We start from the raw sequence: 21,037 nt of genomic DNA, 5'->3' as shown, positions 1-21,037 counted from the left end.
TTTATGAAGGATAAATATATTCCTATAAAAGGTTTATTAGCTTTGAGTTTTACTTCCTGCTTCTTATTAGTCTAGTCAGGACTGGAATCAACAAGCAGCCTATTTAAAAGTTTTCTAAAAAAAATGACAACCTTTACCCCGAGCCTGATTTTGATGGATGTTTTCCCTAAACCTCAGAGCAGCCCAATCAATACTGTAATATGTCACTGCTGCTAGGGAAGGTTCATATCTGTGGTGTAACAACAAGCACACACATTCAAAACCACTCTGCGTCTCTGCCTGATTAGCACATCCATGTTAGGTGGTAGGCAACCTATATCCCAAGAGTTAACGGCTCCTGTCACCAAAATAACGGCCACATTTTGGCAGTTATTCTTTCTTTCTAAAATGGCATTTGACCAAAATGCCAATCTCAGAAGTGATCTATGTTGTTAAGAGGACATGCTGGCCATGTTGACCTACAGTGTCATGGGAGCCGTGCGATTAATCTGTTGTTTACACCTGCTACTTGAACTTAAAACTGACGTGAAGAGTCTAATGACAATAATTGCCGTTTATGAAATGTCTGAGTTTTTGATTGGTAGCCTAGTGGTACTGGAAATGTCACAGCCACAATTATGAACGACATGAAGGGCTGCCCTTTCTAAATTATTCAGGAAATGGTCGAAAGGACAAATGCTGATAACCACAAGCAATAAATACCAGCATGATGATTATACCATGGTTATAGAGTTTTATTGTAAATTCTTAGCTAGATGTTGATGACATCTCTACTGAAATACTATCACAATTGTACAAATATATCATAAAGCACTGGTCTTTTTACAGTGCATTCGGAAATTATTCAGACCCCTTGACTTTTTCCAAATTTTGTTACGTTACAGCCTTATTCTAAAATGGATTCAATTAAAATGTTTCCTGATCAATCTACACAGAATACCCCATAATGACAAAGTGAAACAGGCATTTACGAATTCACTCTATTTAAAACATAAAACATTTTTCATCAAGTGTCAACATAAATAATGTTTGTTCCTAACTGTCAGAATGTATGTTCTTTATAATCAGCCTGGTCTCATAGACGAGACATAACATAACATAGTAAAGATAAATCCGGGACTCTCAAAAAAGTATGATATGTTAAGTTTGGTATGGTTGCATAAGACAGAAGGTTACTTAAGGCAAAACGAAAGTAGTGTGCTTGGTCGGGCTGGATGGGTAGGCAAATGTCTAGCAACCCAAAGGTTGCGTGTTTGAATCTCATCACGGACTTCAGCATTTTAGCAACTTTGCAACTACTTACTACTTTTTAGCTACTTTGCAACTACTTAGCATGTTAGCTAACCCTTTCCCTAACCCTTTAACGTAACTCCTAACACCAACCTTAACCCTAACCTTAACCCTTAGCCTGGCTAGCGTTAGCCACCTAGCCAGATTTACGTTTACTATGTTACTTCTAGCCCTAAGTCCAGGTTGTTTAAATATATAATATTGCGCCACACGCACGCATAATGCAAATGAGATGAATTGCCTCGTGTTTGCCAATGAAAATTACACATTGCATTAAGCTGGTAGCTTGTGGAAGTGAAAATCATTAATTCTGTTGCTTCGAGGGATGCACTTCTCTTAGATTATGTGGAAAGAAGCTGAAAGACACAATTAGAGACAAGAAATTTGGGATCAGCATGTCTGTTTGAGCAAAACAAATGGAAAATAGGGAAAATGATTTGCCTTGTTAATGAAAACTTGAAATGAATACGTTTCTGCTTCCTCTTTGTTCCCTGGCCCCATTGACATCACCATCCCCCACAAATGATATACTGTGCATTTCACACTCCTACAGCCACTTAATTCCCAGTTTCACATTCTGACATCCTCTTTACTGCTACAGCAGTTAATTGCCTGAATTAGATGCTGTCTAAACAAAGGGCTTTGTTATCAACTTTTACATTCCTTTGTGTGCTATAAGTGACAAACCGGCAAGAAATATAACAGTGTGCTTGTAGCCACTCCAGATCAAAAGCTATTTCCTACACTACCTTTCCCATTGTTTCCAGTGCCTCAGTTTGTTACTTCCTGCTACTATATTTAAGCAGTAGGTTCATTATCAAAGTGGTCTTTGAGTACTTATTTTTTTAAACGAATTTTCCATACTGTCTGAATGCTACCCCTTTTGATACCCTTTCCATAATGCAGTGTTTCATACACACTTCAGGAGAAAATACCCTTGGCTAGTAGAATATCACCCAAGCTAGTATAAATTGTGGTCTACTAGCCCGGCTGGCCAGTGCCCAAAAATCCCTTCACAGTACAAGTTCTGACATAAAGATGAGCATAAATCACCATGCTGTAGCCTATCCTTATAATCAACATGGCTGAAGAACATGGTGCGGACGTTTTGTGTTTCTACACTGCAACTCTGTCGTGCCATGACACTCACAGGAGTTCCCACTTGGAGATGATGACTGCCTCACAGTGCCTCAGTGGTCTGTAATGGGATCTGATGTCTTCTAACGGGACCTCTGTAAATGTTGACTTACGAAGGGTGGGCTGAGCGCTCAAGTGGTAAAACGGATTATCTTGATAGCAAATCACATTCAGAAAAACGCAGCGCTGCACAATCTGATGTTTGTTCAGTGTTAATGGTGCCATCCATGCATGAAGGAACATTGCATACAAGTAGGCAACAGTAAGTAGAGCAGGGTATTTTTTCTGATTGCCAAGTATGATTTAGGATTTCTTCTTCAGGCTTGCCAGAGCCAAAGTGATGCAATGCCTTTTATCAGTGCTCATTTATTGCCTAACATTTTGCTATTTTTGTTTCACTTGGCAACAAAGCTTTTTGCTTTACCATGCTTCTTATTTTTCTCAAGTTTTGTTCAGAAACTGTTTCAAAGCTGATGGTTAAAAAAACAAACACCTGTTTATGTTTTGGTCTAGAGAGTGTTGTCAAACAGTTGAACAATCTTGATGTGAACTCCCCTGCCTTTGTTTTCTGTCCAATCAGAGGTGCCGCCCAGTCCGGTGAAAAGTTCCCTGGAAACGACCCCGGTGACCTCTCCTCGGCAGCGCAGGGACTCAGACCGCTACTGCCAGCTATGCAACGCCTGGTTCAACAACCCGGGCATGGCGCAGCAGCACTACGACGGCAAGAAGCACAATAAAAACGCAGCTCGCGCCGACCTCCTGGAACAGCTGGGCAAGACCCTGGACATGGGAGAGATGAAAGGTACATAACAGAGGATGCCTGAGCCAGACTAGATACCTGGCAGTCTCTCTCTCGCTCCATCATGTCGCACAGATGCACAGACAACCATGCAGCCCACTGCCTCCTCCCCTCACTTCCACTTATTAACAGACAAGATTGTTACTTACCATTGCTTCTGTGTGTAGTAACATTTATATATGAAAGTGTGTGTGTAGTAACATTTATATATGAAAGTGTGTGTGTATTAACATTTATATATGAAAGTGTGTGTGTGTAGTAACATATATGAAATTGTGTGTGTGTGTAACATTATGAAATTGTGTGTGTGTAGTAACATTTATATATGAAAGTGTGTGTGTGTGTGTGTGTGTGTGTGTGTGTGTGTGTGTGTGTGTGTGTGTGTGTGTGTGTGTGTGTGTGTGTGTGTGTGTGTGTGTGTGTGTGTGTGTGTGTGTGTGTGTGTGGTAACATTTATATATGAAAGTGTGTGTGTGTGTAGTAACATTTATATATGAAAGTGTGTGTGTGTAGTAACATTTATATATGAAAGTGTGTGTGTGTAGTAACATTTATATATGAAAGTGTGTGTGTGTAGTAACATTTATATATGAAAGTGTGTGTGTAGTAACATTTATATATGAAAGTGTGTGTGTAGTAACATTTATATATGAAAGTGTGTGTGTGTAGTAACATTTATATATGAAAGTGTGTGTGTGTAGTAACATTTATATATGAAAGTGTGTGTGTGTAGTAACATTTATATATGAAAGTGTGTGTGTAGTAACATTTATATATGAAAGTGTGTGTGTAGTAACATTTATATATGAAAGTGTGTGTGTGTAGTAACCTAGTTATATATGAAAGTGTGTGTGTGTAGTAACCTAGTTATATGGAATGACACAGGAAAAAGCCATGACAAGGTCTTACAGTAAGTTAGAAAATAGAACCCTGTCTACTAGAGTGCATAAAATCAATTGTGCATCCAGTATGAAGAAATCTGCATGTACAGTACTGGGGGCTAAAGGCATAGGGGAAAATACGCGACACAAATGAACAGTTTTGCATTGCTGGTCTAATGGAATATGCGTATCAGCTGAATTCTCGTGACTATTACAATCATTTGGGAAATGCCCAGGTATAGGGTCAGTATGTGCTGTCGTTCATTTGTACACTTCATGGCATTTATTACACTATTTAGTATGACACTATCATCTATTAAACGGGGAGCTAGGGAGAACCAATATCTTTTGATTGATGTTAAATATGAGGCTCCTATTGTTCCGGCTGTGTTGCATACAGCCCTTCTGACATAGCTAGTGTCTGCTTCTATGCCAGCCAGAGAGAGCCACAGTGCAGAGGCTTGCTACGTACCCTGACTCGATAAGCCTGTTTCGGGCTATTAATTTTGGAGTGGGAGGGGGAATGGTGCTCTCTCTCTCTCTCTTACTATCTCCTACCCACAATATGTCAATAGCAATTACAAAATATTAGTCCAGCAGCAGGCTGCTGCGGTGGGGTGGGAAAGGTACCAGGGCAGCATGAAGAGCCCGGAATGTTGTAAAGTTAAGTAGTGCATGAGCAGACATAATGTGGGATGTCTCTTTAGTCATGTCTGATTAGAGATGTAACTTAGCCCCCTAACTACTAGTCGTATTGATACTTATGACTGATAGGTGGGCTCTGCATTGTCAGGGGAGAATTGGGATGCTCTGTGCAACCCAGTCACATCTGATCGAAGATGTACTTTTGCTTAGCTACTTAACTCCTGGTGCTATTGATGCTCACAGCTGGTAGGTGGGTTATGTCTTGTCAGGGGTGAATTGGGAGGCTCAGTGCTGCCCAGTCACATCTGATTGGAGATTTAGCCTTGTCCTAGAACTAACTCCAAGGATGATTATTCACGCTTGAGATTAACATGAGTCTTCGCTGACTCGACACTTTGACTGCGTTTTTACGTACACCTCTTGGAGGAGGGTATGCAACACCCTGCTACATCTCAACTCCCCGTGGAGTGAAAAGGTATGTGATTGTATGTGCGGAGCAGGATGACAGAGGTAGAGAAAAATACAGTTAACAGGGAATTTATTATTCCTAAACACGGTAAAGTGGGGAAAAGGGGCTGGACGGAACCAAAGCAAATAAAGTTAAAGAGTCCCCTCTCCTACCTTACCTGCCTTCCCACTTCTTATCTAACTTTAAATACCACCTGGCACGCTAACCAAAATTCAGGGGGTGGTCCGCCCAGGTCTTACCTAGTGTGCATAGACAGATTAAATACTACAGGTTATGTATGCACACAGGCCTCTTGCCTAAACACTCCCAATGTACGTTCCCCTTCACCCCCTGGGAACAAATGAAACAGAATAATTACCCATACTTTAAGTGAAAAATGTAATTAACCAAAAACACTAAGTCCTATTGGCATACACATACCTCTGAAGGAGCGGCTAAAAAATGATATCCACAAAACTTTTATTGACCGCCACAACAATCAACACAGGACATAAAAATAAGCTATTTTCCCTAACAAAGGAACACAGGCTTTTATCAAGCTGGAGAAGGAGTTGGTAATGAAGAGACCGGAGGGAGGGGTCAGAGTTCCAATCAGCGATGTGGCCGACCAATCAGCTGCTTCTGGAATCTAGGAAGCCATTTCCTGAAATGCACACACATACAAACCCACAACAACACAGAAACTGGGGGACGTAACATGCGTGATCATTTCAAGTTAAGTATAATGCCTCCCAAAGCTGTCCTCGTTTCTCAGACGGTTCTGTCCCTGAATATCTTCTGAATGCTCTCTCCCAGACAGGCGCTGCTTGAAGTAGATGAGCCATAACTCAAAGCCAGCTTCATTTTCATTAGCTTCTTTTTCTGTACTTTGTGTCTAACAGAGTGTTTCCCCAACGTCACTATAGTCATTATGGGGGCAGAATTCAACACTCGCAGCCTAGTGAGCGTTTCTCTCAGGTGATTATCAATTAGTAATGAAGTGGCAAATCATCCTAACAGGCAGAACTAGCATTGTGTGGATGGAGAGGAAGCAGGAGCAGCCAGGGCAAATCACAGCACAGCCGGCAGTGATTTTTATTTATTTTATTTCACCTTTATTTAACTAGGCAAGTCAGTTAAGAACAAATTCTTATTTTACAATGACTGCCTACCCCGGCCAAACCCTTCCCTAACCTGGACGACGCTGGGCCAATTGTGCGCAGGTTGGTTGGGATACAGCCCAGGATCGAACCAGGGTCTGTAGTGACGCCTCTAGCACTGAGATCAATCAATTTTTCAATCAATTTTATTTTATATAGCCCTTCGTACATCAGATAATATCTCGAAGTGCTGTACAGAAACCCAGCCTAAAACCCCAAACAGCTAGAATGCAGGTGTAGAAGCACGGTGGCTAGGAAAAACTCCCTAGAAAAGGCCAAAACCTAGGAAGAAACCTAGAGAGGAACCAGGCTATGAGGGGTGGCCAGTCCTCTTCTGGCTGTGCCGGGTGGAGATTATAACAGAACTATGCCAAGATGTTCAAAAATGTTCATAAGTGACAAGCATGGTCAAATAATAATCATGAATAATTTTCAGTTGGCTTTTCATAGCTGATCATTAAGAGTTGAAAAACAACAGGTCTGGGACAGGTGGCGGTTCCATAACCGCAGGCAGAACAGCTGAAACTGGAATAGCAGCAAGGCCAGGCGGACAGGGGACAGCAAGGAGTCACCACGGGCGGCAGTCCCGACGCATGGTCCTAGGGCCCAGGTCCTCCGAGAGAAAGAAAGAGAGAAGGAGAAAATTAGAGAGAGCCAAGATTTTCAAAATGTTCATAAATGACAAGCATGGTCAAATAATAATCAGGAATAAATCTCAGTTGGCTTTTCATAGCCGATCATTAAGAGTTGAAAACAGCAGGTCTGGGACAGGTAGGGGTTCCATAACCGCAGGCAGAAGAGTTGAAACTTGAATAGCAGCAAGGCCAGGCGGACTGAGGGCAGCAAGGAGTCACCACGGCCGGTAGTCCCGACGTATGGTCCTAGGGCTCAGGTCCTCCGAGAGAAAGAAAGAGAGAAGGAGAAAATTAGAGAGAGCCAAGATTTTCAAAATGTTCATAAATGACAAGCATGGTCAAATAATAATCAGGAATAAATCTCAGTTGGCTTTTCATAGCCGATCATTAAGAGTTGAAAACAGCAGGTCTGGGACAGGTGGGGGTTTCGTAACCGCAGGCAGAAACAGTTGAAACTGGAATAGCAGCAAGGCCGGGCGGACTGGGGACAGCAAGGTGTCAGCATGCCCGGTAGTCCTGACGTATGGTCCTAGGGCTCAGGTTCTCAGAGAGAAAGAGAGAACGAGAGAATTAGAGAGAGCATACTTAAATTCACACAGGACACTGGATAAGACAGGAGAAGTACTCCAGGTATAACCAACTGACCCTAGCCCCCCGACACATAAACTACTGCAGCATAAATACTGGAGGCTGAGACAGGAGCGGTCAGGAGACACTGTGGCCCCATCCGAAGAAACCCCCGGACAGGGCCAAACAGGAAGGATATAACCCCACCCACTCTGCCAAAGCACAGCCCCCACACCACTAGAGGGATATCCTCAACCACCAACTTACAATCCTGAGACAAGGCCGAGTATAGCCCACAAAGGTCTCCACCACAGCACAACCAAGGGGGGGCGCCAACCCAGACAGGAAGTTCACGTCAGTAACTCAACCCACTCAAGTGACGCACCCCTCCTAGGGACGGCATGAAAGAGCACCAGCAAGCCAGTGACTCAGCCCCAGTAACAGGGTTAGAGGCAGAGAATCCCAGTGGAGAGAGGGGAACCGGCCCTGGAGAGACAGCAAGGGCGGTTCGTTGCTCCAGAGCCTTTCCGTTCACCTTCACACTCCTGGGCCAGACTACACTGAAGATGCAGTGCCTTAGACCTCTGCGCCACTCAGGAGTGTTGGGCTGGGCTGCTTAATTCATAGAGCTGCAGAGCCAGTGTAGGCAGGCTCATCTTTCACACAAATGCATCCAAATTAAATATCACTTCTCTTTTCCCTCTTTGTTCTTTTTTGTCCTGCCTCACATAATTGTCTTGTCCTTGCACATTGTTTTACAGTTGTCTGATGTGGGATGGCTATTAAACCAACAATTGTAGATGGAAATCTGTCAGTTGTGACTTTTCCATGCAGTTCATTAAATATTCATTGGGTACCTATTGAGAAGAGCATTTGATAGATTTTCTGTACATTGGTTGGTGGTTATACAGCTCAGTAGTGGTGTTGTTTCTGAGAATTGAGTGAGTGAGAGCACAGCACTCTGCTGTGTTTACACAAAGGCTACCTCACAAATGGCACCCTATTCCTTATTTAGTACACTACTTGGGTACCATTTAGGATGCAGAAACAATGTGGGCCCCAACCTATTAGTTCTGTGTTCTGCAGAAGATGAGCCTCCAGAGGAGGACCTGCCCACTTCTCTCTTTGCCAACAGCCTTTTGTTTTTCTTTAATCTCACCATCCCACTCATCTCTCTTTGCTCCCATTTCACCCTCTGTTTGTTACCAATCCTAAACCCTACTAAACAAACTATTATGCTCTACCATCCTAAACCCTACTAACCTCACTATTATGCTCTACCATCCTAAACCCTACTAACCTCACTATTATCCTCTACCATCCTAAACCTTACTAACCTCGCTATTATCCTCTACCATCCTAAACCCTACTAACCTCACTATTATCCTCTACCATCCTAACCTCACTATTATCCTCTACCATCCTAAACCTTACTAACTCACTATTATCCTCTACCATCCTAAACTCTACTAACCTCACTACTTTCCTCTACCATCCTAACCCCTACTAACCTCAATATTATCTACCATCCTATGCCCTACTTACCTCATTATTATCCTCTACCATCCTAAACACTGCTAACCTCACTATTATCCTCTACCATCCTAAACACTGCTAACCTCAATATTATCCTCTACCATCCTACACCGTACTAACCTCACTATTATCCTCTACCATCCTAAACCCTACTAACCTCACTATTATCCTCTACCATCCTAAACTCACTATTATCCTCTACCATCCTAAACCCTACTAACCTCACTATTATCCTCTACCATCCTAAACCCTACTAACCTCACTATTATCCTCTACCATCCTAACCTCATTATTATACTCTACCATCCTAAACCCTACTAACCTCAATATTATCCTCTACCATCCTAAACACTGCTAACCTCAATATTATCCTCTACCATCCTAAACCTTACTAACCTCACTATTATCCTCTACCGTCCTAAACCCTACTAAACTCACTAGTATCCTCTACCATCCTAAACCTTACTAACCTCACTATTATTCTCTACCATCCTAAACCCACTATTATCCTCTACCATCCTTAACCCTACTAACCTCACTATTATCCTCTACCATCCTAAACCCCACTGATCTCAATATTATCCTCTACCATCTTAAACTCTGCAAACCTCACTATTATCCTCTACCATCCTAAACCTTACTAACCTCACTATTATCCTCTACCATCCTAAACACTGCTAACCTCACTATTATCCTCTACCATCCTAAACCCTACTAACCTCAATATTATCCTCTACCATCCTAAACTCTGCAAACCTCACTATTATCCTCTACCATCCTAAACCTTACTAACCTCACTATTATCCTCTACCATCCTAAACACTGCTAACCTCAATATTATCCTCTACCATCCTAAAACCTTACTAACCTCAATATTATCTACCATCCTAACCTTACTAACCTCACTATTATCCTCTACCATCCTAAACACTGCTAACCTCAATATTATCCTCTACCATCCTAAAACCTTACTAACCTCAATATTATCTACCGTCCTAACCCCTACTAACCTCAATATTATCTACCATCCTAAGCCCTGCTTACCTCATTATTATCCTCTACCATCCTAAACACTGCTAACCTCAATATTATCCTCTACCATCCTAAACACTGCTAACCTCAATATTATCCTCTACCATCCTAAACACTACTAACCTCACTATTATCCTCTACCGTCCTAAACCCTACTAACCTCACTTTTATCCTCTACCATCCTAAACCCTACTAATCTCACTATTATCCTCTACCATCCTAAACCCTACTAACCTCACTATTATCCTCTACCATCCTAAACCCACTCGTATCCTCTACCATCCTAAACCCTACTAACCTCACTATTATCCTCTACCATCCTAAACCCTATTAACCTCAATATTAACCTCTTCCATCCTAAACTCTGCTAACCTCACTATTATCCTCTACCATCCTAAACCCTACTAACCTCAATATTATCCTCTACCATCCTAAACTCTGCAAACCTCACTATTATCATCTACCATCCTAAACCCACTATTATCCTCTACCATCCTAAACCCTACTAACCTCACTATTATCCTCTACCATCCTAAACACGGCTAACCTCAATATTATCCTCTACCATCCTAAACACGGCTAACCTCAATATTTTCTACCATCCTGACCCCTACTAACCTCAATATTATCTACCATCCTCAGCCCTATTTACCTCAATATTATCCTCTACCATCCTAAACACTGCTAACCTCAATATTATCCTCTACCATCCTAAAACCTTACTAACCTCAATATTATCTACCATCCTAACCCCTACTAACCTCAATATTATCTACCATCCTAAGCCCTGCTTACCTCATTATTATCCTCTACCATCCTAAACACTGCTAACCTCAATATTATCCTCTACCATCCTAAACACTGCTAACCTCAATATTATCCTCTACCATCCTAAACACTGCTAACCTCAATATTATCCTCTACCATCCTAAACACTGCTAACCTCAATATTATCCTCTACCATCCTAAACACTACTAACCTCACTATTATCCTCTACCGTCCTAAACCCTACTAACCTCACTTTTATCCTCTACCATCCTAAACCCTACTAACCTCACTATTATCCTATACCATCCTAAACCCACTCGTATCCTCTACCATCCTAAACCCTATTAACCTCAATATTACCCTCTACCATCCTAAACTCTGCAAACCTCACTATTATACTCTACCATCCTAAACCTTACTAACCTCACTATTATCCTCTACCATCCTAAACCTTACTAATCTCACTATTATCCTCTACCATCCTAAACCCACTCGTATCCTCTACCGTCCTAAACCCTACTAAACTCACTAGTATCCTCTACCATCCTAAACCCTACTAACCTCACTTTTATCCTCTACCATCCTAAACCCTACTAACCTCACTATTATCCTCTACCATCCTAAACCAACTATTTTCCTCTACCATCCTAAACCCTACTAACCTCACTATTATCCTCTACCATCCTAAACCCTACTAACCTCAATATTAACCTCTACCATCCTAAACTCTGCAAACCTCACTATTATACTCTTCCATCCTAAACCTTACTAACCTCACTATTATCCTCTACCATCCTAAACACTGCTAACCTCACTATTATCCTCTACCATCCTAAACCCTACTAACCTCACTATTATCATCTACCATCCTAAACCCACTATTATCCTCTACCATCCTTAACCCTACTAACCTCACTATTATACTCTACCATCCTAAACCCCACTGATCTCACTATTATCCTCTACCATCTTAGACTCTGCAAACCTCACTCTTATCCTCTACCATCCTAAACCCTACTAACCTCACTATTATCCTCTACCATCCTAAACCTTACTAACCTCAATATTATCCTCTACCATCCTAAATACTACTAACCTCACTATTATCCTCTACATCCTAAACCTTACTAACCTCACTATTATCCTCTACCAGCCTAAACCCTACTAACCTCACTATTATCCTCTACCATCATAAACTCACTATTATCCTCTACCATCCTAAACCCCACTAACCTCACTATTATCCTCTACCATCCTAAACCCTACTAACCTCACTATTATCCTCTACCATCCTAAACTCACTATTATCCTCTACCTTCCTAAACCCTACTAAACTCACTATGATCCTCTACCATCCTAACCTCACTATTATCCTCTATCATCCTAAACCCTACTAACCTCACTATTATCCTCTACCATCCTAAACCCTACTAACCTCACTATTATCCCCTACCATCCTAAACTCACTATTATCCTCTACCTTCCCAAACCCTACTAAACTCACTATTATCCTCTACCATCCTAACCTCACTGTTATCCTCTACCATCCTAAACACAACTAATCTCACGTTTATCCTCTACCATCCTAAACCCTACTAACCTCACTATTATCCTCTACCATCCTAAACTCACTATTATCCTCTAACATCCTAAACCCTACTAACCTCACTATTATCCTCTACCATCCTAAACTCACTATTATCCTCTACCATCCTAAACCTTAGTAACCTCACTATTATCCTCTACCATCCTAAACCCTACTAACCTCACTATTATCCTCTACCATCCTAAACTCACTATTATCCTCTACCTTCCTAAACCTTACTAAACTCACTATTATCCTCTACCATCCTAACCCCACTATTATCCTCTACCATCCTAAACACAACTAACCTCATTATTATCCTCTACCATCCTAAACCCTACTAACCTCAATATTATCCTCTACCATCCTAAACCTTACTAACCTCACTATTATCCTCTACCGTCCTAAACCTACTAAACTCACTAGTATCCTCTACCATCCTAAACCTTACTAACCTCACTATTATCCTCTACCATCCTAAACCCACTATTATCCTCTACCATCCTTAACCCTACTAACCTCACTATTATCCTCTACCATCCTAAACCCCACTGATCTCAATATTATCCTCTATCATCTTAGACTCTGCAAACCTCACTCTTATCCTCTACCATCCTAAACCCTACTAACCTCACTATTATCCTCTACCATCCTAAACCTTACTAACCTCACTATTATCCTCTACCAGCCTAAACCCTACTAACCTCACTATTATCCTCTACCATCATAAACTCACTATTATCCTCTACCATCCTAAACCCTACTAACCTCACTATTATCCTCTACCATCCTAAACTCACTATTATCCTCTACCTTCCTAAACCCTACTAAACTCACTATGATCCTCTACCATCCTAACCTCACTATTATCCTCTATCATCCTAAACCCTACTAACCTCACTATTATCCTCTACCATCCTAAACCTTACTAACCTCACTATTATTCTCTACCATCCTAAACCCACTATTATCCTCTACCATCCTTAACCCTACTAACCTCACTATTATACTCTACCATCCTAAACCCCACTGATCTCACTATTATCCTCTACCATCTTAGACTCTGCAAACCTCACTCTTATCCTCTACCATCCTAAACCCTACTAACCTCACTATTATCCTCTACCATCCTAAACCTTACTAACCTCAATATTATCCTCTACCATCCTAAATACTACTAACCTCACTATTATCCTCTACATCCTAAACCTTACTAACCTCACTATTATCCTCTACCAGCCTAAACCCTACTAACCTCACTATTATCCTCTACCATCATAAACTCACTATTATCCTCTACCATCCTAAACCCCACTAACCTCACTATTATCCTCTACCATCCTAAACCCTACTAACCTCACTATTATCCTCTACCATCCTAAACTCACTATTATCCTCTACCTTCCTAAACCCTACTAAACTCACTATGATCCTCTACCATCCTAACCTCACTATTATCCTCTATCATCCTAAACCCTACTAACCTCACTATTATCCTCTACCATCCTTAACCCTACTAACCTCACTATTATCCTCTACCATCCTAAACCCCACTGATCTCAATATTATCCTCTATCATCTTAGACTCTGCAAACCTCACTCTTATCCTCTACCATCCTAAACCCTACTAACCTCACTATTATCCTCTACCATCCTAAACCTTACTAACCTCACTATTATCCTCTACCAGCCTAAACCCTACTAACCTCACTATTATCCTCTACCATCATAAACTCACTATTATCCTCTACCATCCTAAACCCTACTAACCTCACTATTATCCTCTACCATCCTAAACTCACTATTATCCTCTACCTTCCTAAACCCTACTAAACTCACTATGATCCTCTACCATCCTAACCTCACTATTATCCTCTATCATCCTAAACCCTACTAACCTCACTATTATCCTCTACCATCCTAAACCCTACTAACCTCACTATTATCCCCTACCATCCTAAACTCACTATTATCCTCTACCTTCCCAAACCCTACTAAACTCACTATTATCCTCTACCATCCTAACCTCACTATTATCCTCTACCATCCTAAACACAACTAATCTCACGTTTATCCTCTACCATCCTAAACCCTACTAACCTCACTATTATCCTCTACCATCCTAAATTCACTATTATCCTCTAACATCCTAAACCCTACTAACCTCACTATTATCCTCTACCATCCTAAACTCAATATTATCCTCTACCATCCGAAACCTTACTAACCTCACTATTATCCTCTACCATCCTAAACCCTACTAACCTCACTATTATCCTCTACCATCCTAAACTCTGCAAACCTCACTATTATCCTCTACCAACCTAAACCTTACTAACCTCACTATTATCCTCTACCATCCTAAACCTTACTAACCTCACTATTATCCTCTACCATCCTAAACATTGCTAACCTCACTATTATCCTCTACCATCCTAAACATTGCTAACCTCACTATTATCCTCTACCATCCTAAACCCTACTAACCTCACTATTATCCTCTACCATCCTAAACCTTACTAACCTCACTATTATCCTCTACCATCCTAAACCCTACTAACCTCACTATTATCCTCTACCATCCTAAACCCTACTAACCTCACTATTATCCTCTACCATCCTAAACCTTACTAACCTCACTATTATCCTCTACCATCCTAAATATTGCTAACCTCACTATTATCCTCTACCATCCTAAACCCTACTAACCTCACTATTATCCTCTACCATCCTAAACCCTACTAACCTCACTATTATCCTCTACCATCCTAAACTCACTATTATCCTCTACCATCCTAAACCCTACTAAACTCACTATGATCCTCTACCATCCTAACTTCACTATTATCCTCTACCATCCTAAACCCTACTAACCTCACTATTATCCTCTACCATCCTAAACCCTACTAACATCACTATTATCCTCTACCATCCTAAACTCACTATTATCCTCTACCTTCCTAAACCTTACTAAACTCACTATTATCCTCTACCATCCTAACCTCACTATTATCCTCTACCATCCTAAACACAACTAACCTCATTATTATCCTCTACCATCCTAAACCCTACTAACCTCAATATTATCCTCTACCATCCTAAACCTTACTAACCTCACTATTATCCTCTACCGTCCTAAACCTACTAAACTCACTAGTATCCTCTACCATCCTAAACCTTACTAACCTCACTATTATTCTCTACCATCCTAAACCCACTATTATCCTCTACCATCCTTAACCCTACTAACCTCACTATTATCCTCTACCATCCTAAACCCACTCGTATCCTCTACCATCCTAAACCCTACTAACCTCACTATTATCCTCTACCATCCTAAACCCTATTAACCTCAATATTAACCTCTACCATCCTAAACTCTGCTAACCTCACTATTATCCTCTACCATCCTAAACCCTACTAACCTCAATATTATCCTCTACCATCCTAAACTCTGCAAACCTCACTATTATCATCTACCATCCTAAACCCACTATTATCATCTACCATCCTAAACCCTACTAACCTCACTATTATCCTCTACCATCCTAAACACGGCTAACCACAATATTATCCTCTACCATCCTAAACACGGCTAACCTCAATATTTTCTACCATCCTGACCCCTACTAACCTCAATATTATCTACCATCCTCAGCCCTATTTACCTCAATATTATCCTCTACCATCCTAAACAGTGCTAACCTCAATATTATCCTCTACCATCCTAAAACCTTACTAACCTCAATATTATCTACCATCCTAACCCCTACTAACCTCAATATTATCCTCTACCATCCTAAACACTGCTAACCTCAATATTATCCTCTACCATCCTAAACACTGCTAACCTCAATATTATCCTCTACCATCCTAAACCCTACTAACCTCACTATTATCCTCTACCATCCTAAACTCACTATTATCCTCTACCATCCTAAACCTTACTAACCTCACTATTATCCTCTACCATCCTAAACCCTACTAACCTCACTATTATCCTCTACCATCCTAAACTCTGCAAACCTCACTATTATCCTCTACCAACCTAAACCTTACTAACCTCACTATTATCCTCTACCATCCTAAACCTTACTAACCTCACTATTATCCTCTACCATCCTAAACATTGCTAACCTCACTATTATCCTCTACCATCCTAAACATTGCTAACCTCACTATTATCCTCTACCATCCTAAACCCTACTAACCTCACTATTATCCTCTACCATCCTAAACCTTACTAACCTCACTATTATCCTCTACCATCCTAAACCCTACTAACCTCACTATTATCCTCTACCATCCTAAACCCTACTAACCTCACTATTATCCTCTACCATCCTAAACCTTACTAACCTCACTATTATCCTCTACCATCCTAAATATTGCTAACCTCACTATTATCCTCTACCATCCTAAACCCTACTAACCTCACTATTATCCTCTACCATCCTAAACCCTACTAACCTCACTATTATCCTCTACCATCCTAAACTCACTATTATCCTCTACCATCCTAAACCCTACTAAACTCACTATGATCCTCTACCATCCTAACTTCACTATTATCCTCTACCATCCTAAACCCTACTAACCTCACTATTATCCTCTACCATCCTAAACCCTACTAACATCACTATTATCCTCTAGCATCCTAAACTCACTATTATCCTCTACCTTCCTAAACCTTACTAAACTCACTATTATCCTCTACCATCCTAACCTCACTATTATCCTCTACCATCCTAAACACAACTAACCTCATTATTATCCTCTACCATCCTAAACCCTACTAACCTCAATATTATCCTCTACCATCCTAAACCTTACTAACCTCACTATTATCCTCTACCGTCCTAAACCTACTAAACTCACTAGTATCCTCTACCATCCTAAACCTTACTAACCTCACTATTATTCTCTACCATCCTAAACCCACTATTATCCTCTACCATCCTTAACCCTACTAACCTCACTATTATCCTCTACCATCCTAAACCCACTCGTATCCTCTACCATCCTAAACCCTACTAACCTCACTATTATCCTCTACCATCCTAAACCCTATTAACCTCAATATTAACCTCTACCATCCTAAACTCTGCTAACCTCACTATTATCCTCTACCATCCTAAACCCTACTAACCTCAATATTATCCTCTACCATCCTAAACTCTGCAAACCTCACTATTATCATCTACCATCCTAAACCCACTATTATCATCTACCATCCTAAACCCTACTAACCTCACTATTATCCTCTACCATCCTAAACACGGCTAACCACAATATTATCCTCTACCATCCTAAACACGGCTAACCTCAATATTTTCTACCATCCTGACCCCTACTAACCTCAATATTATCTACCATCCTCAGCCCTATTTACCTCAATATTATCCTCTACCATCCTAAACAGTGCTAACCTCAATATTATCCTCTACCATCCTAAAACCTTACTAACCTCAATATTATCTACCATCCTAACCCCTACTAACCTCAATATTATCCTCTACCATCCTAAACACTGCTAACCTCAATATTATCCTCTACCATCCTAAACACTGCTAACCTCAATATTATCCTCTACCATCCTAAACACTACTAACCTCACTATTATCCTCTACCGTCCAAAACACTACTAACCTCACTTTTATCCTCTACCATCCTAAACCCTACTAATCTCACTATTATCCTCTACCATCCTAAACCCTACTAACCTCACTATTATCCTCTACCATCCTAAACTCACTCGTATCCTCTACCATCCTAAACCCTACTAACCTCACTATTATCCTCTACCATCCTAAACCCTACTAACCTCACTATTATCCTCTACCATCCTAAACACGGCTAACCACAATATTATCCTCTACCATCCTAAACACGGCTAACCTCAATATTTTCTACCATCCTGACCCCTACTAACCTCAATATTATCTACCATCCTCAGCCCTATTTACCTCAATATTGTCCTCTACCATCCTAAACACTGCTAACCTCAATATTATCCTCTACCATCCTAAAACCTTACTAACCTCAATATTATCTACCATCCTAACCCCTACTAACCTCAATATTATCTACCATCCTAAGCCCTGCTTACCTCATTATTATCCTCTACCATCCTAAACACTGCTAACCTCAATATTATCCTCTACCATCCTAAACACTGCTAACCTCACTATTACCCTCTACCATCCTAAACACGGCTAACCACAATATTATCCTCTACCATCCTAAACACGGCTAACCTCAATATTTTCTACCATCCTGACCCCTACTAACCTCAATATTATCTACCATCCTCAGCCCTATTTACCTCAATATTATCCTCTACCATCCTAAACACTGCTAACCTCAATATTATCCTCTACCATCCTAAAACCTTACTAACCTCAATATTATCTACCATCCTAACCCCTACTAACCTCAATATTATCTACCATCCTAAGCCCTGCTTACCTCACTATTATCCTCTACCATCCTAAACACTGCTAACCTCAATATTATCCTCTACCATCCTAAACACTGCTAACCTCAATATTATCCTCTACCATCCTAAACACTGCTAACCTCAATATTATCCTCTACCATCCTAAACACTACTAACCTCACTATTATCCTCTACCGTCCTAAACACTACTAACCTCACTTTTATCCTCTACCATCCTAAACCCTACTAATCTCACTATTATCCTCTACCATCCTAAACCCTACTAACCTCACTATTATCCTCTACCATCCTAAACCCACTCGTATCCTCTACCATCCTAAACCCTACTAACCTCACTATTATCCTCTACCATCCTAAACCCGCTATTATCCTCTACCATCCTAAACCCTACTAACCTCACTATTATCATCTACCATCCTAAACCCACTATTATCCTCTACCATCCTTAACCCTACTAACCTCACTATTATACTCTACCATCCTAAACCCCACTGATCTCACTTTTATCCTCTACCATCTTAAACTCTGCAATCCTCACTCTTATCCTCTACCATCCTAAACCCTACTAACCTCACTATTATCCTCTACCATCCTAAACCTTACTAACCTCAATATTATCCTCTACCATCCTAAATACTACTAACCTCACTATTATCCTCTACCATCCTAAACCCTACTAACCTCACTATTATCCCCTACCATCCTAAACTCACTATTATCCTCTACCTTCCCAAACCCTACTAAACTCACTATTATCCTCTACCATCCTAACCTCACTATTATCCTCTACCATCCTAAACACAACTAATCTCACGTTTATCCTCTACCATCCTAAACCCTACTAACCTCACTATTATCCTCTACCATCCTAAACTCACTATTATCCTCTAACATCCTAAACCCTACTAACCTCACTATTATCCTCTACCATCCTAAACTCACTATTATCCTCTACCATCCTAAACCTTACTAACCTCACTATTATCCTCTACCATCCTGAACCCTACTAACCTCACTATTATCCTCTACCATCCTAAACCCTACTAACCTCACTATTATCCTCTACCATCCTAAACTGACTATTATCCTCTAACATCCTAAACCCTACTAACCTCACTATTATCCTCTACCATCCTAACCTCACTATTATCCTCTACCATCCTGAACCCTACTAACCTCACTATTATCCTCTACCATCCTAAACTCTGCAAACCCCACTATTATCCTCTACCAACCTAAACCTTACTAACCTCACTATTATCCTCTACCATCCTAAACCTTACTAACCTCACTATTATCCTCTACCATCCTAAACATTGCTAACCTCACTATTATCCTCTACCATCCTAAACATTGCTAACCTCACTATTATCCTCTACCATCCTAAACCCTACTAACCTCACTATTATCCTCTACCATCCTAAACTCACTATTATCCTCTACCATCCTAAACCTTACTAAACTCACTATGATCCTCTACCATCCTAACTTCACTATTATCCTCTACCATCCTAAACCCTACTAACCTCACTATTATCCTCTACCATCCTAAACCCTACTAACCTCACTATTATCCTCTACCATCCTAAACTCACTATTATCCTCTACCTTCCTAAACCCTACTAAACTCACTATTATCCTCTACCATCCTAAACCCTACTAACATCACTATTATCCTCTACCATCCTAAACTCACTATTATCCTCTACCTTCCTAAACCTTACTAAACTCACTATTATCCTCTACCATCCTAACCTCACTATTATCCTCTACCATCCTAAACACAACTAACCTCAATATTATCCTCTACCATCCTAAACCTTACTAACCTCACTATTATCCTCTACCGTCCTAAACCTACTAAACTCACTAGTATCCTCTACCATCCTAAACCTTACTAACCTCACTATTATTCTCTACCATCCTAAACCCACTATTATCCTCTACCATCCTTAACCCTACTAACCTCACTATTATCCTCTACCATCCTAAACCCCACTGATCTCAATATTATCCTCTACCATCTTAGACTCTGCAAACCTCACTCTTATCCTCTACCATCCTAAACCCTACTAACCTCACTATTATCCTCT

At 40.6% G+C, this 21,037-nt stretch overlaps 1 protein-coding gene across 2 annotated transcripts in view; it reads left to right on the top strand.

Moving 5' to 3' along the window:
* The window catches only part of LOC129826566 (zinc finger matrin-type protein 4-like), a 256,611-nt gene that overhangs the window by 164,381 nt on the left and 71,193 nt on the right, over positions 1-21,037 (top strand). For both annotated transcript variants that reach the window (XM_055887450.1, XM_055887449.1), the window contains exon 5: positions 3,008-3,229. In XM_055887450.1, coding sequence (XP_055743425.1) covers positions 3,008-3,229 — 222 coding nt within the window. The remainder of the gene's footprint in view (positions 1-3,007; positions 3,230-21,037) is intronic.

This window comes from Salvelinus fontinalis, chromosome 28 (genome assembly GCF_029448725.1).
Source record: "Salvelinus fontinalis isolate EN_2023a chromosome 28, ASM2944872v1, whole genome shotgun sequence".
NCBI classification, from domain to species: Eukaryota; Metazoa; Chordata; class Actinopteri; order Salmoniformes; family Salmonidae; genus Salvelinus; species Salvelinus fontinalis.
Note: the sequence above shows the minus strand (reverse complement) of the source record. Positions and strands in the feature narration are given on the sequence as shown.